The sequence below is a fragment of the Pteronotus mesoamericanus genome, unplaced genomic scaffold, assembly GCF_021234165.1.
Source record: "Pteronotus mesoamericanus isolate MK-2021 breed Mesoamerican mustached bat unplaced genomic scaffold, CSHL_Meso_final contig_74, whole genome shotgun sequence".
NCBI lineage: Eukaryota > Metazoa > Chordata > Mammalia > Chiroptera > Mormoopidae > Pteronotus > Pteronotus mesoamericanus.
The window spans coordinates 36,382,005-36,407,776 of record NW_026555247.1 but is presented as its reverse complement, the minus strand read 5'-3'; the positions used below and the strand labels follow the sequence as shown (position 1 = coordinate 36,407,776).

Sequence of the window (25,772 nt, the reverse complement as noted above, 5' to 3'; positions counted from 1 at the left end):
CAGAAGGGAAAACAGAAGCCTTATGGGCAAGATAAGCTCATTCGGAGACATATGACTGAACTGAAACCCAAGTAAAATATTATCTTTTAATCCTGTGTCTTTCATTAGAAGTTCAGTTTCTTTGTATTTCATTCACAAAAGAGCAATGTTCGTTTAAATTAATATATTTGCTCATGGAATTATGGCTAGAAACTCAGTGCTGATGAGGATGTTATAAATTAAGGAAGTTTTAAGCAAGCACATTTGGGATGTATGACATGGGAATGAAATTTTAAGCCAGTGATAAGATAATAAAGACGCAGTGCTAATCTTACATTGACTACTTGGTGAGGAATGAAAGATTATTCTCACTTGGGCCTGAAGCCTTCCCCTGCTGACGCCCGCATGAGTCACCTCCTCTACCTTCACATTCTGTCTACTGTCCTTCTTGTCTTCTTGTTGGAATAACCTGGGCCCTTCCAGGCGTCCGCAGCCTTCCCTTGCCTTCTAGAACCTTCACCACCTCCCCTGCACTGCCCACAAGTATCCACAGGGCTCTCAATCCTAGGAAAAAATTGCTTTTAATTCTGTTGCTCCTTTGGACTGCTTTCACGACTCCTCCCCATGTTTTTAAGCTTCTTAAAAGCTAGATGGTCTCTCTCTAACTCTGCTTCTTCGCTCTCCACTCCCCCTCCCCAGCCCTGCCAGCGGGCCTTCTGTTTCCACTGTCTAATAAAACAGCTGTTTTATAAGGGGATTACACACCAATTTCCGAGGACCTCCAGAGCCATGCTGTTTTACTTTCCTGTAGCAGTTGGAACCCAGGGAAACGTCTCTCTCTCTCGACGCTAGCCCTTCTTGCTTCTATTACACAAGGCTGATTCTCCCTCTGATCTTGCCAACCAGCTCTTCTCTGTCCAAGACACCGGCTTTTCTTTCTCCTCCCGCTAGGGTCAGTCCAGACATTTGTCCCGATACGAGCCTTAGGCTCGTCTCTCTATTCTCTCTCTCTCTCTCTCCTCTCTCTCTTGGATCACATCGACCCACTCTGAACCTTTTTAGTTATATGCGTGTTATTCCAAAACCCCCATCTGCAGACTGGAGAGCTCTCCCGTTTTCTTCCTGCGTTCCCAGCTCTCTGCTGCTGACATCCACGTGGCTAATCCACCACCACGTTGAACTAGGCTCTGCCGCTTCCTTCCCCAAACCAAGCCTTCCTAGAGTCTGGTAATGGGGGCACCTCATCCTGGTCCCCACATCTCAGCCATGTTTCGTTCCATCTTTTCATGTGTTTCTCTATCCAAACACAAATACCTCATTTCTTTCGTTTCAAACTCAGTCCTCCTGGTGTTCCTTCAAATGAAAGAGATGGGCAGTGTACGAAGTTCTTACTTGATCTGTGTAAGCAGAAGAGTCCTAGGCCCAGTGAACATGAGTCTAACTTGAATCATAACAACAGGGAGTCACGGCCCCTCAGGTCCCAGACCTGAGCCAGTGTACAGACCAAGAGCACCTTGAATGACGGGGAGCCTGGGGCCCTCGAGAGAAGACCCGGTTACACGGCCAAATATTTTTACTGATAATTTTTCTCCCCGCCTTTTTCAGGGCGACTGTGCACTGGGGGGAAGGAAATAGACCTTGCATTGGACACTGGCTCTGAACTGACACTAATTCCGAGGCCCCGAATGTCACTCTGGGCCACCAGCCGGGGCAGGGGCTTATGGAGGGCAGGTGATCCTTGGAGCTTCAGGTCCACTGGAGTCCATTCCTATGGCACTTTGTGCCAGGGGAGGGGCTGGCCGCGCTCTGTGGCAGGGGCTTCCTGCCGCTTGCTGTCCTCCCTCTGTGACTTCGGTTTGACATCTTGGCTACAAATCTTTAGTCCAGCGCTCTGCCCTGCACACTCCTCACCCCAATACACCGTTCCCCAAAACGGCATGCCTTCCTTCTTTCTCGATTTTGCCTACGCTCATGCTCTTCCCTGTGCCTGGTATTCCTTTTCGGCTCCCTTCTCTGGGATTGTATGGTGCCTGTTTTTAGCACAAATATACCATGTCCCCTTGTAAAACCATTTTTCTCCACTTTGGCCCCTAACAGCCAGGGAAACGAGCAGAAAAGTGTGGATGGATTAATTCACCAGTCTTGGGGGAAAAGAGGGGTCCTGCTAAGAGTGGGTCGTTAACAATCTTCGTAAACAAAAGATTGCCTTGTTTATACCCGTTCTTCAGAGTCAGCATTTCTAAAATCTGCTTAAGGTAAAAGTGAGTGCTTTGTGTTGAAAAAATCATACAGGAAGCAGAGAAATAAGAAACGCTCACTTTGTTTAATGCATGAGTCTATTCCGCGACAGGTGGCCTCTCGACTTGGGCAAATAAAACAGGATTCGTCGGCTGACACCTATCAGCAGAACAGGCAGCATAATGGCCCAGTGGCGGGACCAGGAGCAGATGGGGATGTTGACTTAGATCTTCAGTTCTTCTTGTCAAGAACCCGTCTAATCAAGTACCTTCCCTCAGTGCAAAATAAATTTCCTGTGTCTTCCAATAGTCTTTTTTTAAGGGTAATTCCCACGTCAGGGTCTCCTTTTTCCAAGGTCAAGTTTAGAATAGCTCGTGTCAGCGAAGTTTGTGCAAGCTTGACTATTCCGAGAATCCTTTCAGACTTTTAGTCAAAGTCTCCAGATCTCACAGTCAAAATTAAAACAGCACTCAAATTAAATTGAAAATATGGTTTTTTTCATACCAAACAGGGCAGCGTCGCCCCTGGGGTTGGACTCTGCCATGCGGCAGAGCCTCTGTGGCTGGTCCGCCCACCCCGGTGCTCTGTCACCTCGCAGGCTGGGACTCTTAGTGTAGCCCTTGGCTTTCGGGAAACCTTGTCCCTCTCTGCACAGCATTAGCCCTTGACCACCTGCATTCGCCTTTGAGGCCTGTGACACGGCCCCGTTGCTGGTTTTCTCCCCACTTCTCTGAGAGCCGCGTTTCCCTTGCAAACACTTGGGGAGAAGCATTTATGCAGCACCTACTGGGGGCCAGAGCGCTCAGTTGCATGGATATATGCAAAGACGAATGGGACATGCCCTGCCCTTTAGGGGACCCTGGCCCGCTATGCTGACCCCGCTGCCTCTCTGTGGCTTTCCCTCCTCCAGGGTGACACTGAGTACTCAGAGCTCAGAAGGCCCCCACAGAGGAGGTCCCCATGCCATTCCTTTGTCCTCTTCTCCCCTATGCCCTCACTTCTCCACTGAGGGGGTGTGTGTGTGTGTGTGTATATTTTAAAGTATAATTATATAATTATACATATAAATGATAAAACTATAATTTTCATATATAATTATAAAACTATATTCCCCAGTCCCATTTTCTTATCCATTTAATACTCAATTTCCTCTTGTTTTCTCCAGAATTCTGCAAGTCCTGTGAGTGAGCCAACCAGCTCCCCGGGAATGCTCCCTGCCTCTGGCAGGAGTCACTGTGCCATTTTCCTTTGCCCCTGGGTCGTCCCCCACCTGTCCCCTCGGGGTCCAGGAATCAGTGTTCAGGCGTCTCTGACCTGCTCATTGATTCCCTCCGTCTCCGCCACTCTCCCTGTCTCCATTCTACCTGGTCCCGGCAGCCACACGCCTGCCTCAGCCCTTCCCCTGGACTCCGATACCCAAGCAACATTCTCTTCTTTAAATCCCATCTCATGGATGTCCCCTCTGTTACATGGCGGAGAGGATGTCTTACTCTTTCTTATCTCTGGGTTAGACAGCGTTGAACCCAGCCCCTGGCACATAGTTGGCACATAACCAGTGCTTGTTGATCTGTTGGGGCAAAAGCATGCCTAGATTTTGTATTGTCAACCTCAGCTTTCCTCCCGTCTTTCCCTTGCAGAACCTCCACATAGTGACCCTTGCAGTGACAGAGTCCTCCCTGTCATACCGATTGGTGGGAGGGGACGGGGTAGAAATGCAGCATTGCAGAGAACCGTGAAGCCGATCAAAAACACCAGGAAATGCAATGCAGGAGGAAGTTAAAGAACTGGGATTTTTTGCTACGGGGGACGCAGAGACAGTGGGAGCTTACGGGGTAGATTGTTTGAATCTACTGCCTCTTCTGGGACAGTTGTGTCCACACCCTCAGTTTCCACTCTCTCTCACCCATGTCCTTTAATACTTAGTACGTTGCCGTCTACCTCCTTGTCGCCCATGGTCCTCACCACGCGTTGTGTTCCTGGAGCCTGGCCCTAGGGCCTGGACTGCGGGATGCTGCCCGGTGGCTGAGTCCTGGATGCACGAGGGTTGGGATGGCTTTGCACCCTGGCCGAGCACGTCCTGGGGGGAGGGCGGCGGACACAGCCGTGGACATGACCCAGACCTCCTCCTCTGGATCGGACATGGAGACAGTGAACTATAATAGAAGAGGAAGAGGGCAGGGCCCTGTGAGAAAGGTACAGGTTCAAAGAAAGTGAAGATTTCCAGTGAGAATTGTCAAACCCAAAAGGGGTTACAGAGAAAGCTGTGGTCTCCTCTTTCGTAGAAATGCTGCAGGCACAAGAGACAAACTCCACAGTGGCCTGAGAGCCGACTTCTCCGGAGGCCAAAGGGTGGGACAGAGAGCCCACGTATCTGAATCACTCAGGTTGCTCTGCAGAGTTAGCTTGCTGCAGGCCACTGCTTACTCAACCACAGAAGTGAAATTTCTTACTTATGAGACATAATAAAAGATCTGTCTTTTTCTAGACTTCCTCTAATCAAATGGGTGTTGGTGTTGTCTTTCTAAATGGGGGAATTTGCTTTGCTTTTTTTTTTTCCCCTTTCGTGGCATTCAAATTTAGCTTTTGTATATGCTCTGCCCGGTAGAGCTCAGTATGTATGTGAGAGACGCAAGACCCAAATCATACTAAACGCTTACCATTTTCCACAAAGAGGGTATGTGGAGTGTGTGTGGAAGGAGTTAGGCTGTTGAAGATTTTATAGAACTCACCAGCGTTAACAGTGGAGACGTTTAGGGATGTCAGAATGTTATTTATTTCTTTGACTCAACAACCATTTATTTATTGAGCACTTACTCTGTGCCCTGCGCAATGCTTGTCAGTTGTAGAAGAAACAAAAATGCATGAGAAGTGGTCCCTGCTTGCAAGGCACTTACAATCCAACAGGGAAGATAAAAGGTGTGTGCAAATAGCCATGTGTGTTGCAAAGGAAGGGTTATTCAGGTTCAAAGGAAGACCAGCAGGAAGGATGGCATCATGGTAGGATGATAATAATCAGTATGAAATTCAACTTTTTCAAGCTTTGTCATTTCTATTTTGTATTCACCTGGTTTTTACTTTTTAAAAAATTATTTCTGAATAGGTAACATATTCACACTGTTCATATGCTGAAACAATTTTGAAAGATAAGTATCGATAACTCTCACTCCCACCTATGTTTCCATCTACCCATTCACCACCCCCTCCCTAATCCACTAAAACAGGTAACTGTGTATATTAATTTCTTGAGTATGTATCCATTGTCTAAACACACACACACACACACACACACACACACACTATATATATATATATGGGTTGGTTTTATTTTTTTGTTTGTTTATTTTTACACAAAAGGCAGTATACTACTTGCCTTGCTCTTCACTCGCCTATTAATTTAACAGTTTATCTTGGAGACCTTAGCGCGTCAGTATACAGAGTGCATCCTCTTTCTTTCTTCATGGTAGGATACTACCTTCATAGTATTTCGTTGTTTGCGGATATCATGGTGTATTGGTGATCTATTGCTGCATAACAAACTACTCTATAACTTAGACACACAAAACAACAATGGTTTTATGTACTCACAATCCTATGGGCGCGCTCTTTGGACTGGGTCATCTGAGTGGTTTTCCATGGATTCACTTGCGGGTGAGGCTATCTGGCAGCTTGACTGGGCCAGTTGGCCCACAATGGCTTTGCGCACTTGTCGGTGGTAGATTCTGGCTGCCAGCTGGAATGTGCGTCTCCAGGAGACTAGCCCGAGTTTCTTCACATGGTGACTAGATTCCAAAAGCAGAGAGAGGGATTGTGCCCCCATCCCGAAAGGCTGTTGAGCCTCTGCTTGCCTCACATGGGCTAATGTTTCATAACTAAATTGGGCCACAGGGCCAAGCCCAGCGCCAGTGTAGAAAGGACCCACCCGAGGGGGCGAACAAGGGGAAGCCATTCACTGGAGGTCGTTACATAACTGTCTTCTATGCATGTTTGACTAACCACCCCTGTTGATGGACACCTGGTTATTTCCAGGCTTTTGGTATTACAAATAATGCTCCAATAGATAACCTTGTGCAATAGTCAGTTCACATGTGAGCAGGATAATTTACCAGAAGTGTGTCTCTGGGGCAAAGGGTGGGTGTTTTAAAGTGATCTCTCTAGTCTAATTCTGTGGCGCTATTTCTCTGGTTATTTTAAGCGTATGTGCAGGAGCTTTGAAAATGTGTGACGAGTTTAGATAACAAAAACATCGAAACTGAATTCATTAGAAATTCATCCCTCAAATAACCAAAAAAATGAAGTACCAAAGTCAAATAATTTTGAATAAAGTAACATACCTTTGAATAAATGTCTATTATAATAATCCTTTGCACTTCTCTTGTGTCTATAGTATAGAAACAGTTTACTTATAGTATGTCACTTGTCACAATTCTATACATTGATGTTCTGATTGTCCCCATTTTATATATATATATAAAATATTTACCAGTATATTTACATATGTAAAATATATATATGTGTGTGTGTGTGTGTGTGTGTGTGTGTGTGTGTTTGTATAGAGGGAGAGAGAGGGAGAGTGAGTGTGTGTGTGTGTGTGTGTGTGTGAACACTTAGAGAAGTGTCATGAGTTTCCCTAGCTAGCAGATTATAGCCAGGATGTGCACCCAGCCTGTGACAATAAACTTAACCTCTTCCCTTAACTTCATTTTATTAGTAGGGACTTGTGTCTTATATCTTAACTTCAGATGACATTCATTTGCTCTGCTTGTTAATTGCCACATGAAGACACCACAGTCACATGTGATATCTTCTCAGGAGGCCCTTTCTGAAGAATTAGGAATAGCTCCTGTGTAACTTCTGAATACTTCTGGAACGTCCCTGAAGTTTTCTCTTATTTTGCGTCTGATGTCAGCGGCGGCGTTGAGAGCCCTGTCTTCTGACCTTACTGAGAGTGGCCCGTGAAGGAGGGTTCCCCTTTGTACCCGTGCACTGGCTTTCGGTCTCCAGGAAAGAGGAGTTATTTTAAATTAACCTCGGCTTGGCCCTCCTGCAGCGGACGTGGAAAGCAGGCTGTTTTCTTTTTCTCGTTCACACTCAGACGTTTTCCTACGGGCTTGGTCACGGCACGGTGGGCCCGTGCGCACACCGCCCGCCTCCCTGAAGCGTGATTGATTAGCAAAGCTGTTCTGCCCAAGGGCAGCTTGTTTGCCTGCACCCGGACGGTAACAGGGCCGACACGCACAGACTTTAAAACAGGTTTCTTGTCCCCGGGCTGTGGGCTGCAGGCCAGGACGCTTGTTCTTGAGGGAGGAGAGAGGATCCACTTCGGGGAGCAAAACTGTATGGGTCAGAATCACCCCACCTTCTAGAATCCCCAACATGGCAGTGCAGGCCCATGTCGGCCTTGCAGAGGGCATTCCTGATGGCCTTGGCGCGGTGACATCCGTGCTGTGGGAGAAATGGGAAGCGCAGGAGCGTGTGGGTGAGGGTGCCGGGCCAAGCCTGCGCAAACAGGAGTGGGCCCGTTTGACCAAAAATCTCTCAACATCAAAGAGAGGCGTATGTATAAAGAAAGACAGAAATTTGATGCCTCGTCAACATAACCCACGATGGAAGTTAGGAAACACAGCCAAGCAACGAGACCGTAAACAGGATGAGGCTGGGACCGTGTCCTGGCATGTTTGGCTCCATCATGGCACCCAGCAGGGTGTCTTGCATAGAGTAAAATCCACCGAAATCTGTAGCCCCAAAATGCTAAGGCCGAAACTGAGACACCATCTTTTCCAGACCTTACCATTTTAGAGATCAGTAAACTGAAGCACTGGAAGATTAGGTAAATGGCCCCACGTTGCTTTCCTGGTGGGCGACAGAAATCGGGTCTTCTCGGCGCTGGTCAAGTTCACTGTCATAGAATTGCGCTGCCAATCAGTACGAAGTAAATGAATGAATTATGAATGACTGAATGAAGGAAGGAAGCTTATTTAAAAACCACTATTCAGTAAAGTCACAAAGAATCATCCACGTAGTTTCCCATGAGTCGTCGGTGATCACCCCAGCTACATGTGTTGGGGTGGAGGAGAAAGGCGGGACTAATAAAGATGAATTGGTTAGTGTCTTTTGAAAGACTTTCAGGAATCTGGGCTTTAAGATGATGAGACCATCTTATGGAAAGTCTTAAAATATCAGCCTTGGATGAAAACATTGGACTTTTCTTATTTGTTCTACACTCAGCGTGGTGGTTAGGGAAGTCAGCCTGAGTTTGAGAAGCTTCCCTTTGGTGACGCGGGTATCAGCAGAGCTGTCAGAGCAGACTGGCTGAGGACGAGGTCAATACCTTTCTCTCAGTCCCACCCCCACCCCCACCTTCTGTGCTGCTGCCTGAGCCTAGACTCTCACTGTCCTCTACAAGGTGTGAGGGGGAAGCCAAGATACCCCTTCTTGGATATGGATCAGTTTTTGTTTTTGTTTTGCCACCGTGGAGAACGTTTTAGAAGCCCCCCGTAAAAGTATCTACAACAGTGCCTCCTATTTGGTTTCCTGTGTTGTAAAGAAAAACCTGCAAATAACTAAAAGTAGAGATTCCAATGAAATGTGAGTTCTCTTTGCTTTGTCGGGTGTGGGAGGCTGTGTAGCTCTAAGAATACCGGTAGTGGTATCCACCTACATTCTAAGAACTGAGAGGGAGGCGAGGTTTGTGCCGAATTAAATCATCATGTCACAGCTGTGAGGCCCTGCAGAGCCCAGGCGAAAACACACCCAAACAAACAAAACAGGAGCATGGCCGAGACGGTGAGGCGTGTGCTTCTTCAGCAGCCAAGGTTTTGAATTGGTCCTTGGAAATTTGATTGGAGACCTGCTTGTTTAAAAAGATGCTTTTCTTTTCTTTTTTTTGATGTTGTTGTTATTGTTTTGGTTCTTACGATCATATTTACTCTGTGTGTGGTTAGAAATGTCCGGATTTTCTTGATAAAAAAGGGGAAGAGAGATAGGGCTTTGCCACCCACACTATAGGGGACGAGCCCAGATAGGACGCGTGTGCCTGGGTGTGCATCTACACAGGCTGTGCGTGTTTGTGTCTGTGGTTGTGTGGGTGTCTGTGTGTGCTTGTGTGGGCGTGTCTCTGGGTGTGTCTGTGCGCAGGGTGGCCCCTGTGCAGGTACCTGACGTCGTCAGGTTGACCCTTCTTCCGTCAGCTCTCCTCTCCTAAACCTGAAGTTACTTTGCTTGGTTGTGAAAGCACGCGTAACTGTCTTCTTACTAATGAAAGGCCAAATAACCTGAAGAGCTCAAAAAAATCCACGTATGACCCAGTATTAAAAACCATAGCAGTTTTCCATGGAGAAAACCCCACAGCAGACAGAGGGAGGCGGGCCAGTTTAACTTGTGTCTCTGGCCTGTTTGGGCCCCTGTACCGCAGTTGCCCGCAGAGGAGTGCTGGCTCGCTCCCGGACCACACATTTCGCCTCCTCACATCTGCTGATTATGGTTTTTATGTGAATTTAAACTCTTAGGTGATGACTGAGGAAGGATGAGGATGAGAGGTTGAATACGACATTATCTTGTGTAAGTCTCCCCCCTGCTCCCTCCCTCCTCCCCGCCCCCGCCCCCCATGGCTGCCTCTCACCTCCCAGACCTATTCCTCCCAGGCAGCCCCGCCCCCAGGAACTTCACGGAAAGCACAGGCCCTGTTCGACATGCCACTGCATCCTGCCCCCTCAGGCAGGGCAGATTGCAGCCAAAGATGGTGACAGAAATAGCCACCAGGTAGTGGCTTCTCACCACATGACAGACACCTGCTAAGGGCTCGCCTTGCACTCACTGTCTGCATCCTGAGAGCTGCTGGCAGGTACGAACATTTGCTCATTTTCAGGAGAGGAAACCCAAGCGCAGAGAGAGCAGGTGATCTGCCATCGACGGCGCGGCTCCGAAGGGACGGAGCGCAGCCTGCACCCGGGTTGGACTCCGGTGACTGTGCTCTTGGTCCCTGCACTGTCCATCGAAGAAACCAGGTTAAAACCCAAGACACAGTAAAGTCTATTCCAACCCACAGAAACTTGGCGGTTACAGGTCACTAAAGCCATCATTGTTGCACCTATTTCAGGAAAATGGTACTTTTTCTCACCTGTCTTTGTAATCGTCTTATCTTCTGTTCCAAGAAATCAGAACATAAAGAATTGGGGGGGGGGTGTTGTGTTGTTGTTTTTCTTTGCCACTTCTGGTTGTGAGGTGCAGTCTGTGAGTTGGAGTTTGGATGCTAAAATATTAGGATTTACCTTAACAATTATATATATAATATGGACAGTTGAGCGGAAAAGTAGGTTGCAATGTGCAATTTAAGAAACCTGAGAAATCCTGGCCGAGGAGAACCCAGAGCTGTAATGGTGCTTCCAGGCGCAGGAGACTTCAGGCTCGTCTCTGCCCCGCCTTCTGCAAGCGTGTTTGTATTTCACCCTGTGTGGTAGGACCCCTGCAGTTCTTTCTTGCTGCCCGAGTTAACTAAGCATATTAACTGCATGCAGTGGTCAGCTCTCATTAATTTTCCACATTTGCCTTTGATCTTTCCATTCCAAGGCGCCAAAAGCCCACGCAGAGAGAGCCCGTCGCGTTGTAGCCCCCTCCGGTGGGCATCGTCAGACCCCTCCCCGTGCTTTCCAGCCAGGAAGAAGGTTTTCATGACCAAATGGCAAAGTTACACAACAAAACATTCCCCCGCCTCTTTTATCAATACTTAATTAGTATTGACTCTCTTCTGGCTCAGTCCCATTTCAAAATCTGCACCAATGAGCTTTTCTCCGTAACTGAACCTTTGAAAGTATATATTTGAAATATCTTTAAGCCTCAGAGAATAGTTTTGAAACAAGTTACGCATTGATTTCCTCTTACCCTGAATTATTTCTCGCCTGATTTTCCTGAGGTTTTTCCTGAAACATTCTTTGTGGTTCATTGAACACAAAAAACAAACCATGTACCGTGCTGGGGGTGGGGGGTATGGGAAACACCACATTTGGTCTCAAGGAGCTTATGTCTTGTTGAGAAACTAATCCGCTTCAAAAAATAGCCATAAGGTAAAATGGAAAAGTGTCAAGCGCTATAATTTTAATGCTGATTATTACATACCTAAAAGCTGGTTAAATTACAGTTTTATTGAATGCTAACGAATTATTACTCCCCTCCTGCACAGAATTTTTAAAACTCTTTACTTTCTCTGGCTTATAATTACGGCGACCACATTTTCCATACCAAAAATTAAGACACGTGGTCTGACAAAGGATTCTTGTACCACTTCTAGGTGTGAGACCACCCATAGTTAATTTTTTTAAAAAAGTGGGCTTTTTTTAGGCCGGCTCTATAAAAATGGAGGTTTGTTAAATAGGTGTGTTTTGAGACTTTTCATTAAAAACCTACCATACAAACAGTATTTTATTTTGTTTCTGAATCAACATGTTATATCCTCCAGCATGGTTTTACAGCCTACGGGTCTGTGTTAGCCTATTCATAAAAGCATACTGCTGGAGAGAGTAATAATACCTGCCATTATCCAGGTGTAATAAAAAGGTCCCAAGTGGTCCGCTCCAGGCCTTTAATTTTCCTTTTGAAGATAAAGCGTCTTACTTCACTTTCAAGGTCCAATGTTTTTGAAGCTTGCAAATGGTTACCATTGAGGCATGCCAGATGTGAGCAGTCGTGAGCAGTCGTTCTCGAAGCCTGGGTGCAGGAGTGGCTTTTTCTCCCGTACTTTCTCCTATTCTCATCGGTGGTTTCTGTACCTGTAAGTTTTACAATGGCAAGGCCAGGGGGATGGGTACCGGCTGGGGCCACCATGGTCCAGGTGTGGGACTTGGGAACTTTTAGAGATGCAGTAGGCTCTTTTTGGTCATATAAACATGAGGAAACCAAGGGCTACTTGAGCAGACGGCGAATGACTGCCCCAAAGCCACACCGCTTCGGGGGCAGGGCCATCTCCTGATCCTCGGCTCTCGGACTGAGGTGGGCTTCTTTGCCCTGGCGTGATGTTTTCTGCTGTCCTGCTATCGCGGTGGGTACCTCCCAGCTGCTCGGCTGCTGCAGCGGCCCCCGCCCCGAAGCGGCCACGGCTGGAGAGGCGGCCTAGCACGCACCACGGCCTCCTCAGACTGCCCCCCTGCTCGCCTGCAGGGAGTTCAAGGCGAGCCTTTTATACGGTGGTCCCCGCTTTCCTGCGCACTGTTGAGCTGCTGATCCTAGCACCCTTGGGACCAGAATGTCCTCATTAGTGCTCTATTTGAGGTTGAAGTGGCACAATACGTAGTTCAACCACTGTGCTCTTTAGTGGATGATTTTGATCATTCATTTTGTAAGATGACAGCATTTACAAGTTGATTATCTGAATGCGCTTTCAGGATATGTCTCGTCCATCAAAAACACGTCAGACGATTCTGCTATCAAGATAGTTTGCCTTCCGATTCTACCTCATGTCACTGTAACCCCCATCCATTCGTTCAGCCACTATTTATTGAGCACCTACTATAATCGGGTGCTTTTCTGGCCACTGAAGATACAGCTGTGATACAGATAAAAATTTCAGCCCTTTTGCTTATATGCCATTGGATGGTGTTCATAAATGTACCCCCAAAATGAAAATGCTTGGCTTGCTAAAAAAAAAAAAAAAAAAAAAGGTGGAGTACCAAAGAAGCAGAGAGTCGAAGGAAAAGTGAACGGACATCGATGGGTGTCTGCAGCTTTGCCATGTGCTGTGTTGAGCATTATTATCTCATTTAATTATCACAACAACCCTTGAAAGATGAATAGGATGATCTTCGCTTGTTATAGATGAGGAAGCAAGGTTTAGGAATGAATGTAAATTGCTCAAATGAAAGTCATGCTGGGAAGGAAAGAAGTCTGTCCGTGTTTTCGGTGCTGTACTATGTGCTACCCTTCCTTTTGAAACGTGTATTTGAGATACGGCTACCACACTACCATGGAAAAATAAGCTAAAAAACCTTAGGGCACATTTTTGCCCGTGTTAATAATAATTACCAAGAAATGTCGTTTCATTGGACTCATTTGAAATGTTATTTGAAACTTGGCTATTAAGTCCATGCTCCCAGTACCATTTATGCCAATTTCTGTAAGTTTCTGAATAGTGGGAATCACTGAAGGACGCTGTGCTTTCATGGCTAACATCTTCCATGGGACGGACCCCCCCGCCAGATTAGCTGTTTGATGACTACAGTAGCACGCGCATCTCAGATAACACATGACCTTTCATTTGGCTCAGCCCTTAGCGGTTGACTTTGCTAAAAATAGGTCTTTAATGGTTGAGTGTGACATTTGTCACGGGTGCTGATATTCGGGAGATTTCCCTCTTCATGTCACAAAACATGCCCATGCATGGCTGCAGAATTGATTAGCCCCCTTTCTTTGAGGAAGTGCATTAAGAATCTCAGAGACAGTTTGCTGTATTTTTGTCCCCAAAAGTCGTTAACAGGAGAAGGATGGAATCTGCCTGTGCATGGCGGCCCAGAGCCTTTGGCATATCTAAGTGTGGAGGGTAGATGGGGGCAGTATTTCTGGGGAGGAGTGAGAGGCGGGATTAAGTCTGGGAGCTGGGGCAGCGTCAGGGGGAAGGTCTGTTGCTGACTTGGGTCTCCACCAAATGAATGCTGATGTAATGGCGTGTGCTGATGCTATGGTGTCGCATCCTGATGTCATTCCAGGAACCCAGCGGCCATCCGCGCCTCCCAGAGCCCCACCGACGGAGGGAGGGGTGACAGGAGATCGCTACACTTCTGCCGTCCCTTCTCCCCACCCGTTTGGGTCATCTCTCTAGTCTGGGGTCTCCGTAAAGGGGTTGTGTTCAGTTCGTCTCATCACCCTGAATACTTCCTGTCGCTCTCAGGATAACACCCAAACTTCTCAGTCTGATTTACAAAGTTTTTCTCAGCCTGACCTTCTCACAGCGTCAAGCCTCATCTGTGACCACATGCCCATTGCTCACACGCCACGCGGGCTGAATCCCTGGTGCTCTCCTGGAGCACGCTCATCCCCTCTTGGCGCCTTGTGCTCCCTGTGACCTCTGCCTGGATGGCACTCCTGATGGTCCCAGGGCCACTCCCTTTTGCCATTCAAAGTGGCACTCTCTGAGAAGCTGCCCCGGCCACCCAGTCCTCCCCGTCTCCTATCACCCTACTTTCGTCCTCTGGATATTTTCATCTCATACCTCGGGGCTTTGCAGAGCCCCAGGGCTCAGCTCCGTGAAAGCAAGGAGCGTGCCTGTCTTATTGTCCACAATACCCCCAGCACTGAGGGCACTGGGCACAGGGCAGCTGTCAGGTGCAGGCAGGAGGGTACCCAAATTGTGGGTGACTTCAATGCCGCAAGCTATATTTTTAGGGTTTTTAAAAAAATAATGCAAAAGAAATGAAAAACCAGATCATGTTTTAAAATTTTACATTTCACGTCTCAACATTTAGCACCTTCTGATGGGCCAGTGGGTAATTCATCACTCACTCATGAGGGGACCTCACCTAGAGTGAGGGGCACTCTAAGCTTCGCACACACAAGGGTGAAGCTGGATTAAGTGATTTTATGCCACAGCAAGTTCTCTGTGATTTGCTAATACAAAGGTAGCCCCTGATTTATATTTTAAAAGTTGTTCTAAGAGTTTTTCAAAAGTCAGGTTGTTGAAACTCAATCTACATTTTCTCCCCAAATTAATAAGGTTACGCCCCCAAGGACGAAGCCATGTTCCATAAAGTATCAGAAACCAGGCTGTCCTGAAACCTCACTCTCTGCCACCAACTGCAGAATCCCCACTTAATGCATCGGGGACTCCAGGGCTTACGCTGACTTCAAGGGCAGTTTCACTTCTTCACTGAGCATCTTCTCTGCACAGAGACCTGCAGTGGGTGATTCCACAGAAACCCGCCTCCAGTACTTAGAGTTTGATGTGTTTCACACACACAAAACACACTTTCCCATTTGAGTAGCTTAGTGACACTGTTGAATACAGATGACCTCTTCCTGAGAACGCTGGAACTTCACGAAAATTTTTCTGGCCAAGAAGTAGAATTCAGTCGAAAATAGGCCTGTCATAGATGGAGCAAGGGGATGTATGTTGACTATATAAAGACTCTCAAAGTGGCTTCATTTGCTGGGGTAGCCCCATGGTTTCTAAGGCTTGGAGAACATCTCTAGAGCAGAGGGCGGGGAGAACTGTCCCCCTGGCACAGGGCGCCGGGGCCACGCGATCCTGGTGGTCCTGCCCTCCCAAAGTGAGACGTGGACTCCAGTAAGTGGAGACTAAGCCTCACAACACAGTTGGTGTCTGGCTTCTATGCTTTACAGAACATGGCTTCATACTTGGGGGCGTGACCTTATTAATTCGGGGAGGAAATGTAGATCAAATTTTAAAAACCTGACTTTTGAAAAACTGTTAGAAAAAAATTTTAAATATACATTAGGGGCTACCTTTAGATTAGCAAATCACAGAGAATAAATATATCATGGCAAGAAATCCCTTAGTCAAGTTTTGCATTCCAGACCAATTACTTACTTGCTCTAATTCAGTGATGTAGCTGTTAACGGGGACATTGTTAGTAAGGGTGGATTAAACACTTACGCTGAAGTCTGACAAGGGGTAATGATGGGAAATAGCTGTTTAAAAAAAAAAATTTCTTACCCTGGGAGCGGGCCATCTGTTCTTTTGCTCAGTTTGACAGTAGGAGAGAAGTAAAGAGTGGGAACTTTTGATGGGGAGACCAGGGTGAGTAACATGGAAGTTCCACTTTATCTGAAGTACCGTAAATTCTCCAATTAGCCTGAAGAAGAGTGAGCTGTTCCAGTTAATTCAACCTTCTGTTGAACCTAGAGGTATCAATAGACCACTTCTCTATGATCAGCTTTTATAGAATTCAAATACAACAAAACACACTGAACACCAGAAGTATACCAGACTTGTGTGTCTGTTTTAATGATTGAGACGATATTGGAGGATCTCACCAAGCCTCGGGTCATTAAGAACCTCAGTACGTCGGTTATCTCGGAAGTGGCCGTTAGTTGGGGTTGGGGGACGATAGAAGGCTGGCCTGTGACTGCTGGTTGAAAGCTGCACTTGATTTCCTGGGGGGGGTGGGAGGGCGGTGGGGGGAGGGTTGATATAATCACTACTGTTCATCAGAGGTGAAGGACAGTTTGTATTTTCCCAGGTCTCATCAGACAATTTGCAAGGCTTTTATTGGGCTTATAAATACTCACAAATACACAGACCCGAAAGTGAGATAAGGTGTGTAAAGTGTCTGGTGCTGAGCCTAACCTTGAGCACATGCAAAGTAAATGCAATGAGTGTGTCTGTGATTGGTTGGGTTCATTGTTGCTCTTTCCTTTGCGGGGGTTGGGGAGCTCCTCCTACGCCTCCTTTGGACCAGAGGAACTTTCTATACCGAAGCTAGGATAGGCGGCGATGTTTTGACTTTCACCGTTGTTTATATTTTTAAGTGAAGCATCTTCCGAAGAGAACTGTGAGCTATTACTAGAAAATGAGGGTAAACATCAATAGGTCCATATTTGAATCACTTACTATTATAACTTCAGATTATACCTTCTTCTCTAGGACAAGTCTAGAAAGAGAGAGAATTAGGAGAAGCAAGTGTAAAAATGTCTAGTTTTTTAAATATACATATAGTGTTAAAAGAAGGGGATAGTCTAGTACATTTTTTTGGAAGGGAATTCGACCTTAATTTTGAAAGTTTACATACCCTTTGCAGCAATTTCATTTCTAGGGCGTTTTCCTACATGTATGTGAGGACATCCATTGTAGCATTGTTTATTTTGTTTTTTCAGCAAAAGCAAACAAAATAAACAAACTGGGGGGAAAATGAAATAGCTGTGTAGGGGACAGGCTAAATAATGGTAACCTGCCACTACAAAATAAAAACTTGATAGGTATGTATGAACTCACTTAGAAAGACGCCTGAGATTATTGTGGAGTGAAAAAGTTGAAGTCTGTATGGGGAATGTGATCTCACAGGTGGGAAAAAACATCAGCCACACGTACATAATGTGTGTCTATGCATAGCATTTTCTGGAAGGCTATGCAATGCACCATTCTGTTAATATACTCTTATTTAATAATTATGAGTATTATACATTAAAATTAGTAATTGACAAAATAAGATTAGTTGATGTAAACATATTGTTTACAGTAAAATGGGTGTTACTAAATTCCTTAAAAGTTAGCTGTCTTTTTGTGTAAGTATTTCCTAGTTGCGTCCTGATGTGCTTATTCAGACCTTTGTGGCAATCACATGCACGATTCCACTTCGGCCCAGCTCAGGGTCGTTCGTAAGGGCCGAATTGAGGCTTTTACTGTTCCTCCAACAGTGTTGAAGGTAATGCTGGTCACGCTAGCCATTACTTATCGAACCCCCACTATGTGCTAAGCACTTGTAGTTTTCTCTCCACCTCACAAAACCCTGAAAGATAACGAGGAAGCGGAGGTTCTGCCAACTTAAGTAACTTGCCAAAGTCGTCCAGCCAGGAGGCTTGGGAGCCAGCACCCAGGCCCGGCCTATCCCCGATGACTGTGCTCCTTCCACATGTCCTTCTGCCTGAGTTATGGGGCTGGTGGACTTGAATTCTCAGAGAGACTGGTTTGCTGTTGCAACAGAAAATTTTGAAAAAAGCTATAACAAAACACACGCTTTAATTGTTTGCTGTTATTCTTGCTTTCTCGCACATTCCACTCACCATTGTTATTAATTTTTTGTCCTGTGATTCACATCTGTCTGAACTGTGAGCATATACCAGTGAGGCGAATGAAAACCTTCCGAGCCTGTCTGATCCTGCCGCTCTTTCCATGGTGTGAGTGCCAGCCCTGGGTCGCAGGGCCAGGTGGGGGTGCCGTCTGAACCCCGCCGTGGTCTCCAGAGCTGTCCCTGACTTCAGATGAGCACGCCATACCATTGTTTATTTTCCTGAGATAAGAACAAAGGAAAAGAAAAGGCCAAGCCTGGTTTCAACTGAAGAGATCTCCCCAGTTCTGTCAGGTGCGCCCGGGTGGCCAGGCAGGAGTGACGGTGACAGTCCCAGGAAGGCTCTTCCACACCCCATGTACCATCCTGCTTTCTTGCTGTCCTTCATCCCGGCTTCAGTCAACGCTGACCTGAGACCTGGCCTCTACCGGAAGGTGATCCTGGCATTGTCAGCCCAGTAAGATAAGTGGGATGGGCACAGGGAGCTGTGGCCACAGAATAGGCATCCCACCCAGCTTTAGGAAAGGCTTTGTGGAGAATGTGGTAACAAACCAAGTCCCGAGAGGCAAATAACAGAGGTGCCCATTACTGAGGAAGGAAGAACAGAGAAAGCAGAAGCGCAGAGGTAAAGGAGAACTCGGGATATCTCTAAGCCCTGAGTCTCCAAGTGTCGGACCTTCTCTTTTAAATGAGGATATTGACTACAGATTAGCTCTTGACCTTTGTCATATCAGTACAACCACGGCACAAAAACATTCCTAGAATTAGCGACTTCGTTTCTGAGCGAATACACTCCTCCACACCATGACTGGTACCGTGGGTGTTTGTGACTCTCTGATCTCCCGCCTCTGGCCACGCCTGTCCCATCTTCCTACATTCACATGCCTGGGGACAGACCTGGGCAAGGTGGAAACTCAAAGGACTTGTGTAGAACGAAACGGTAACTGCCAGTTTCTGAAAAGGGACTGCTGGTCTTGTATCCTTTTGGCAAAAGCAGGGACATGCTTAAGGCTGGAGTTTCTGTTTTCAATAACGAAGATGGATATTCAAATGAGAGGAGGACAAAAGAAAACAGAACACCCAGCCTTAGGCCAAGCATGGGGCTATTTTTATTTGTCACTGACAGAAATATCAAATGACAACTCTTCCTTCTTTCTCTTTATGCATCTAACACTAGGGCACACTTCTAAATCTTATGCCCTCTTACCTCCTGGCAGCGCGTAAGCCCAGCTTCCAGTTTACATGCACCATAGTCTGGACTCTTATCCACCCTCCAGCTAGTCAAGTAACCCTTTCTGTGGCATTCTTTTCCTTACTCTAGTTCATCATCGAAATCTATTTTTTGCCCATGAAGATGAAAACTGAAAAGGTGAAAACCAAATTTGGAAATTCATGTGTTCCAATGCACTAATCAACCTGAAAAAATGAGAAGAATATATAATGAACCACAGAAAGTCAACTAAGTTAAAAAAAAAAAAGAGAGAGACAATTGTACCTATAGTTTTAAAATAACAGATCTATTCTGGTTCAACGTCAGCCATAAATGGAACTGAAAAGAAAGGATAAAAAATTATATATGGTTAATATTCAGGGACAAGAATGGTCATATCAGATGCAAAATGAATTTAGCTAAAAGAAGCCATTACATGCTCTTCTTTAAATGTCAACAGTGTTCCGCTAATTTTAAATTAAAGGCAGTCTGTAAACCACTTAGATAAAAAAAGAAAGTTGAAAACTGAGGATCCTGTAGTAAATAGTAAGCATTGTAGGATACATTAGTCACATGTGCATATGAAAGACAATAAATCGTCATAATGACCACGATGAAATGTTTGTAAAGCACTTTGACCTCCACAGAAGTAAGCAAAGTATAAATAGATAGCATGCTCGGGCAGAGAGGCATCAAGTGCTGTTTTGCACTTGGGCTAGTGGTAATTTACTGTTGGAGCACTCCAGCTGAGTCAGTGTTTGTAAAGTGTTGTATATTAACTGAGACAAAAATAGTTGGTACACATCACTGCCTTGGATAGATTACCGAGTGATCAGCAGACACTGTACTCGGTGACCACTCCCCTACGCGAGAGGTTTGTGATATTTTACATATTCATCTGAAAAACCCAGGCCACTTTGACAATTTTGTCTGGTTATGAATATGGTTCAAAGATAATGCGGTGTGGCGAACGTAATGGAAAAGCCAGTCAATGGGTTAACACTCCAAACTCAGGGGGCAGATTGTCTGGATTCAAGTCCCAGCTCTCTGTTGACCTTGGGCAAGTCACTTAACCTCTCTGTGCCTTGTTCTCGTCATCCGTCAATGGGGTTCATAATAGTACCTACTCACAGGGTTGTTGTGAGCGTGAAATGAGTTAATACAACAAAGCATTTAAATAGCACCTGAGGCAGAGGAGTACACAGTCTCTTTGTATCTTACCACCTTCTCATCCCTTCTGCGTGGATACTTTTTAATGACCATTTCCTGGGCACCTCCCATGTGTTAGGCACTTTGTTCTCACTCTGCTTAGCCTTGCCGGCACCTTATGAGGTCACGGTCAAGCCTTTGAACCCAAGTCTCTTTGACATCAAGAGCCATCCTTTCATCATGACCCTTAGCTGCTTTTCCTTAGAAATTCTTCTTTCAGGAAGCCTTTCCAGATTAAATCCACCCAGTTCTGGCTCACTCCTTTATTAGTTTGGGTTGTATTTTTATTGGGGATGTTGCATATACTTGATCATTTCATGTATATATTACATCTCCCCAAGTCTTGTGTCCCCCGAGAGCAGGTGCCATAATGCCTTCTGGTCAACCTTTGACTGGCTTACTGTCTGATTATCTCAGAATCAGGCGTGGCTGAAGGTTTCAACAGATCAAAACTGCTCTCAACAGTGAGGCCTGTCTGCCCTGGAGCTAAGGAGTGGAACAGAGATGTTCCCTGCTCCCGGCACCATGGCAACCATACCAAGCGACCAGGCTGTCGAACTCAGCCCATTTCTGAACCTATAGTCTTCATGTTCAGTAATTTCTTGGGCTGTCACTAGGGAAAGAATAAGCACGACCTCCAAGAGACCACGAAGGGTGGCATTAGTTTCTGAATTCACCCCAGTCAGGACCTCGTAACGGCACCTCAGAGGCCTGATTTTTCCATCCCCTGAGGACAGATCTGTTTCTTAGGGGCTGACTCTCACTGACAGCACACTGGAGAGGTGTTCAAACCCGAAGGCCAGGATGTTCATTTGCTACGAGACGTGTGCTTTCCAGCCCCAGGCCTTGGTCTGTGGGCAGGTTTTCCTGGGAGGTCAGATGGGCTTCAGAGGATGTCGGTGAGCACAGAACATGAACAAGGCAGGTTAGGAGACTGGGTTGCCTCGGTCAGTTGGCCAGCATTGGCCTCTCCGGCTCACTGGCCACAGTTGACAAGTCTCTGTCCAGATTGGCCTAGCCAGCGCCTGAACACACCTGCCAGGTTGTAGTTAAACATTTCAGGATTGGCTCCAGCCTGTTGCTTCGGGGTGCCTTTTGCTTTTCTGCTCCGGCCGCAAGGTGTCTGCACCTGTGTGCCCCTGGAGACAGCACATGCTGGCGAGGCAGGGCCACAGGGCAGACTTTGTACACCGTGGAGTGGCACGTTGGTGCTCCAAGGCAAGCCGCCTTCAGAAGAAGCTCCAAGTCGGGCAACAGGAGAGGAGTCCAGTTATTCTTGCTACAATAAATCACACCGCCTAATGTACACAAGAGATAGGAAAGAGGAGAGAACAAAGGGATTCTCTCCAAGCAAATGTTTACTAGCCCAACTGCGTGATTACAAGATGTCCATACAGAGTTCTCAGGCCTGTTTTCCAGGCCCCGCACCCACACAGAGGGCTATGCCATGACGTCCCCTTCCTGAAATCCTGGCGCACACGGAGCCACTCAGATGCCACCCCTTGTCTTCAGTCACCTTTCTCAGAGCTGGTTTAATTCTTGGTGTCTTTGAAACTGCTCTCCTGTAGAAGCTGCTTCAGCTCTCTGAGGTCCCTGTGGCCACAGCTGAGCAGGCGGCCCAGTGTGGGGCCCCCTCTGCAGCTGTCTCTCATGAGCGGCAGCTGTCCCAGTGCAGAGAGGGAAGCCTCTTTCCTCAACTATCGCTGAGCCCCCACGCCCATGGGGCTATGGCTCAGCTCACGTGCAGCCTCGTGGGGTCTGGGACATGGGTGCCCCACAGCGCCAGCTCCTGAGGGAGGCCTGTCCAGCTCACCTGGGAGCTGGGGAAGAAGACACCGCATCTCTGTCCTTCTTCTGTCCCTCAGCCTTGGCCCACAGCCAAGGAAGGGGCTGTCCAGAGGCGGCCTGCACGCGGGAGGCACTGTAGCTCTCTCTGCACTCTGACTTGCTGGCCGGTCTTACTCCTTGAGGAAAGTGTCATGTTCGTTATCTTTCCCCGGCATTTCCTGCCTCGTGGTAAGCAGTGGGTTGAAGCCCCACGTTCCATATGATGTGCATTTGCTCATTCACTGGACACCTGTGTGCACCAGCCTTGTTTGCAGGGCTGCATAGACCACACACACTCTCCACCGCGGCACCACGACCTCTCTGTGCAACCTGCTCACCCCCCATGGGCTGCAGTCTGTGTCGTGCCCAGAATCCTTGGCAATGACTTGTTCTTGTCCTCAGGCAAAAGCCCAAGGTGGGAACAGGAGGCGTGCCAGGGTTTGAAACAGGAGGCGTGCTCCAGCCTTCCTGACAGAGACCGGTGCAAAGCGGGGCTCTGTGGGGCACGTTCTTCCCAGACAGGGCACTCGTGTGTGGAACAGACAGGGAGCAGGTTTGCAGGCGAGGCTGCCGAAGCCAGACTGATGGCGGTCATGTCCCCGGGAGTGCCGCGTTTGCTCAGCCCCTCGTGTTTCAGGCTGTTCGCTGCAGGGAGGCTCCTCTTCTGCCACCTGGTCCCAAGGGAGCAACATGTGTTTCCTCAGAGTCCCTCTTCAGAGACCAGCCCTGTCTTTCAGGTGCTGCACTCTCCACTCCATGTGGTCAGGTGTTATCTCAGTTGATGTGGCTGGCGCGTCTCTGGAGACTACCCGGCGGTCAGCCACCTCCTCAGCCTGAGCGTGTCCAGGTGGGTTTCCGGATTCTGCAGACTGTGTCCAGCTGGTTTAAATAAGGCAGGTCTCAGTCTGAGCTGCATGTTCGAATCACCCGGGAATATTTTAAAATGCTGATGCCCAGGCTACATACTGAACAAACTCCATCAGTCTCTGTACGGGTGGGACCCAGGCTTCTCGAGTGAGGTCACCATGTTGGTTAGACTGAGGCTAAATGGTCTACGGGAAAGGGGAGGGGTCAGAGCAAAGCGAGACAGGAGGAGAGGGTGATAGGGAGGGTGAGAAGGAAGGACGGGCTGTCGGGGGCGATGGAGAATGGGGATACCGCCCGCACGTGCCCGGAGCTTCCCTGCAGAAAGGCAACAGCCCAGCCCAGCCCCGGGATGTCAATGTGGGGCATCAAGGAAGAGCTGGAATTCCCTTGTGGTGTTTGCATCTGGTCTTTCCCTCAGACAAGCTCTTTAGCAGCCGTGCATCCTAGACACAGAGTTCACTGGAGCCTCTCTGAGCTTCTGGGTCCTCATCCACAAGCAGGGAGGGGCGAGCCACCTGCGGGTGGAGGTGCGGATGGGACAGAATGACGCGGACCCTGGGCGTGGGCCAGGCATTCCGCGGGCCCTGCCAGCGTTCCTCACCCATACTTTCTCTCCGCCCTCCTGCAAGGCCGTGGTTCTGAAACGTTCATTTAGGACGGCAGATAGAACAGCCAGAGGACGGGCTCCTGGAAGGGCCCAGCATCTGTCTTTTTACCAAGCTGCATGGCTTGCTTTTCACCCCCTGGTTTCCTGAACTTTCTAATGATTTCAGTGAACTTCTGCCCCACCCTACCATAGAAAAGAGGGGTGCGTGAAATGCATTGGGGCAGGGAGGTGCGCAGAGGGTAATTTTGGCGAGGTTACACCTTTCATTTACAAGTCAAACTGAGCTGGACTCTAAAACCGGCATCCTCCAAAATAGTTACCCCCAGCCAACACGGCGAAAACCTTTTCAGTTCTGACTACCCAGGCCAAAATGAGCTGTTTCACACCCTGTTTTATCCCTGATCGCCCCGAAAACGTCTCATTTCGAGCCTTCAATCATCCACCATGGGAGTCAAAGCGAAACAAAGCGCCCTCGCAGCGTTAATATTTATTTTTAAAGCACAAGAAGCCACCCGGACTACAATGAATCAAAGGGCCTGCGCATTGACAGGCTTCCATGGGCAGTGTGAGAACGCTGGTCTGTGGGAGCCTACAAGGACCCTCGGTGGATTTACTGCTTATTGTTTTTGTTGTAACTATAATAGGAAAAAGGATGTGTCTGCCCATAGGAGCAGCTACTGTAGGGGCCCCGCTGCAAGGATGCAGGAGCCCAGGGGTGTGGAGCGAGGATGCTGCAGCCCCTTTGTCGGGGGGGTGGCTGTGGAGTACGGGTGGGCGAGCTGCCTCCTCTACCGTGTAGCAACAGCGCCACTGCTCCTGGGAGGCAGAGTTCTCACCCCAGCCCGGCCACTCAGCTGGCTGGCAGCAAATCATTCACGCCACCCTGGTTGGTCTGGGAAAGTGGAGAGCACCATGGAGACTAAGCCTGGACTGCGGGGCGGGCAGACAGCCGCCTCCGCCCCGCTTTCCGGGGAGGGGGGCACACGCTGCCCAAAGCCTCGAGGACAAGGGACCCGGCGAGTGGTTCATTACCCAGGGGGAGAGGGCATTCCTGCTACAGGTTTTGCTGAAGGACACGAATTCCTAGCAACACTGAGGGCTTTGCTTTATGGCAGGATTTTCTTTTCTTTTCTTTTTTTTTCCCCCTCCTCTGCTCTGCATGATTCGGCCAGAGTCCTGGTGTTCGATTCAGAAAAGCAACTTTATACACATCTATCTTCATATTACTGAGACTCATTCTCCATAACCTGTCAGGGGTTAATGAAAAATATCTGGGAGGACTCTTCAGGGGATTTGGAAAGGAGAAGAAGGGCGAAAGGGGAAGGAATGTTGCAGAAATGGAAGTTTTTAAAAATTATGTGAGAAATGGTGCTTAATTGATAGATGACCAGCATAGATTGCCACAGGCCCATTTCGCTGGGGACCCTGGCGTCCTTTCAGGAATGGAGAGGGATATGCAACATTCATCAAAGTGCCTTTCTGACACGTGTCAAAATGCATTAATCTCACTGAGTGAGAGAACAGAACGCCAAATGAATGAACAGAAAATGACGGCCTCACAACAGAATGAAATGGAATATATTGAGCACCTACTCGGTGCCAGGTTCCGCTTGAAGCACCATGTATGTCAACTTGTTTGAACGTCACAGGGACCCTAACCTACGAGTTAGGCATATTATTACCTTCATCTTAGAAAGGAGGATGGGCCAACTTGAAAAATCCCTCGACTTGAGCAGTTAAAGGGTATTTCTTCAGCGTGAGTGTCAACGCAAAGATGGGACCCTTCTGACCGGGTGACGACCGGGCCCCTTGCCCGGGTGTGCTCCGTCCCTGAGGTGGAGTTGGGGGCTCCCCAGTATGTGGCTCTCTGGGATCCAAACCCGCAGAATTAGAACTGCTTTGGTATCGCCCATCTTTCCTCATTGTTACAAATGGCGCCAGGAGAGAGCACGTGGAGGAGTTCCCATGGAGAGCAGGCACAGTCACCTGCAAGGATTTGGAACCAGGTGGCAGACACGGGGGCCCTGGAGGATCCAGGGCTGCCTTCTGGAAAGCCGGGGTGTCCTGCGTGTCTGGGAGTCTGGCAAGGCTGCCGAGTCAGGCGGCTTCC

General features: G+C 47.8%; 1 protein-coding gene across 2 annotated transcripts in view; it reads left to right on the top strand.

Moving 5' to 3' along the window:
* The window catches only part of BCL2 (BCL2 apoptosis regulator), a 164,856-nt gene that overhangs the window by 89,919 nt on the left and 49,165 nt on the right, over positions 1-25,772 (top strand). The window contains exon 3 of one of the 2 annotated variants that reach the window (XM_054583767.1): positions 6,421-6,503. The exons of the other annotated variant lie outside the window; for it this stretch is intronic. Coding sequence (XP_054439742.1) covers positions 6,421-6,429 — 9 coding nt within the window. The 3' untranslated portion in view covers positions 6,430-6,503. Of the gene's footprint in view, positions 1-6,420; positions 6,504-25,772 lie in introns of those variants that run through there. 2 annotated transcript variants of the gene reach the window in all.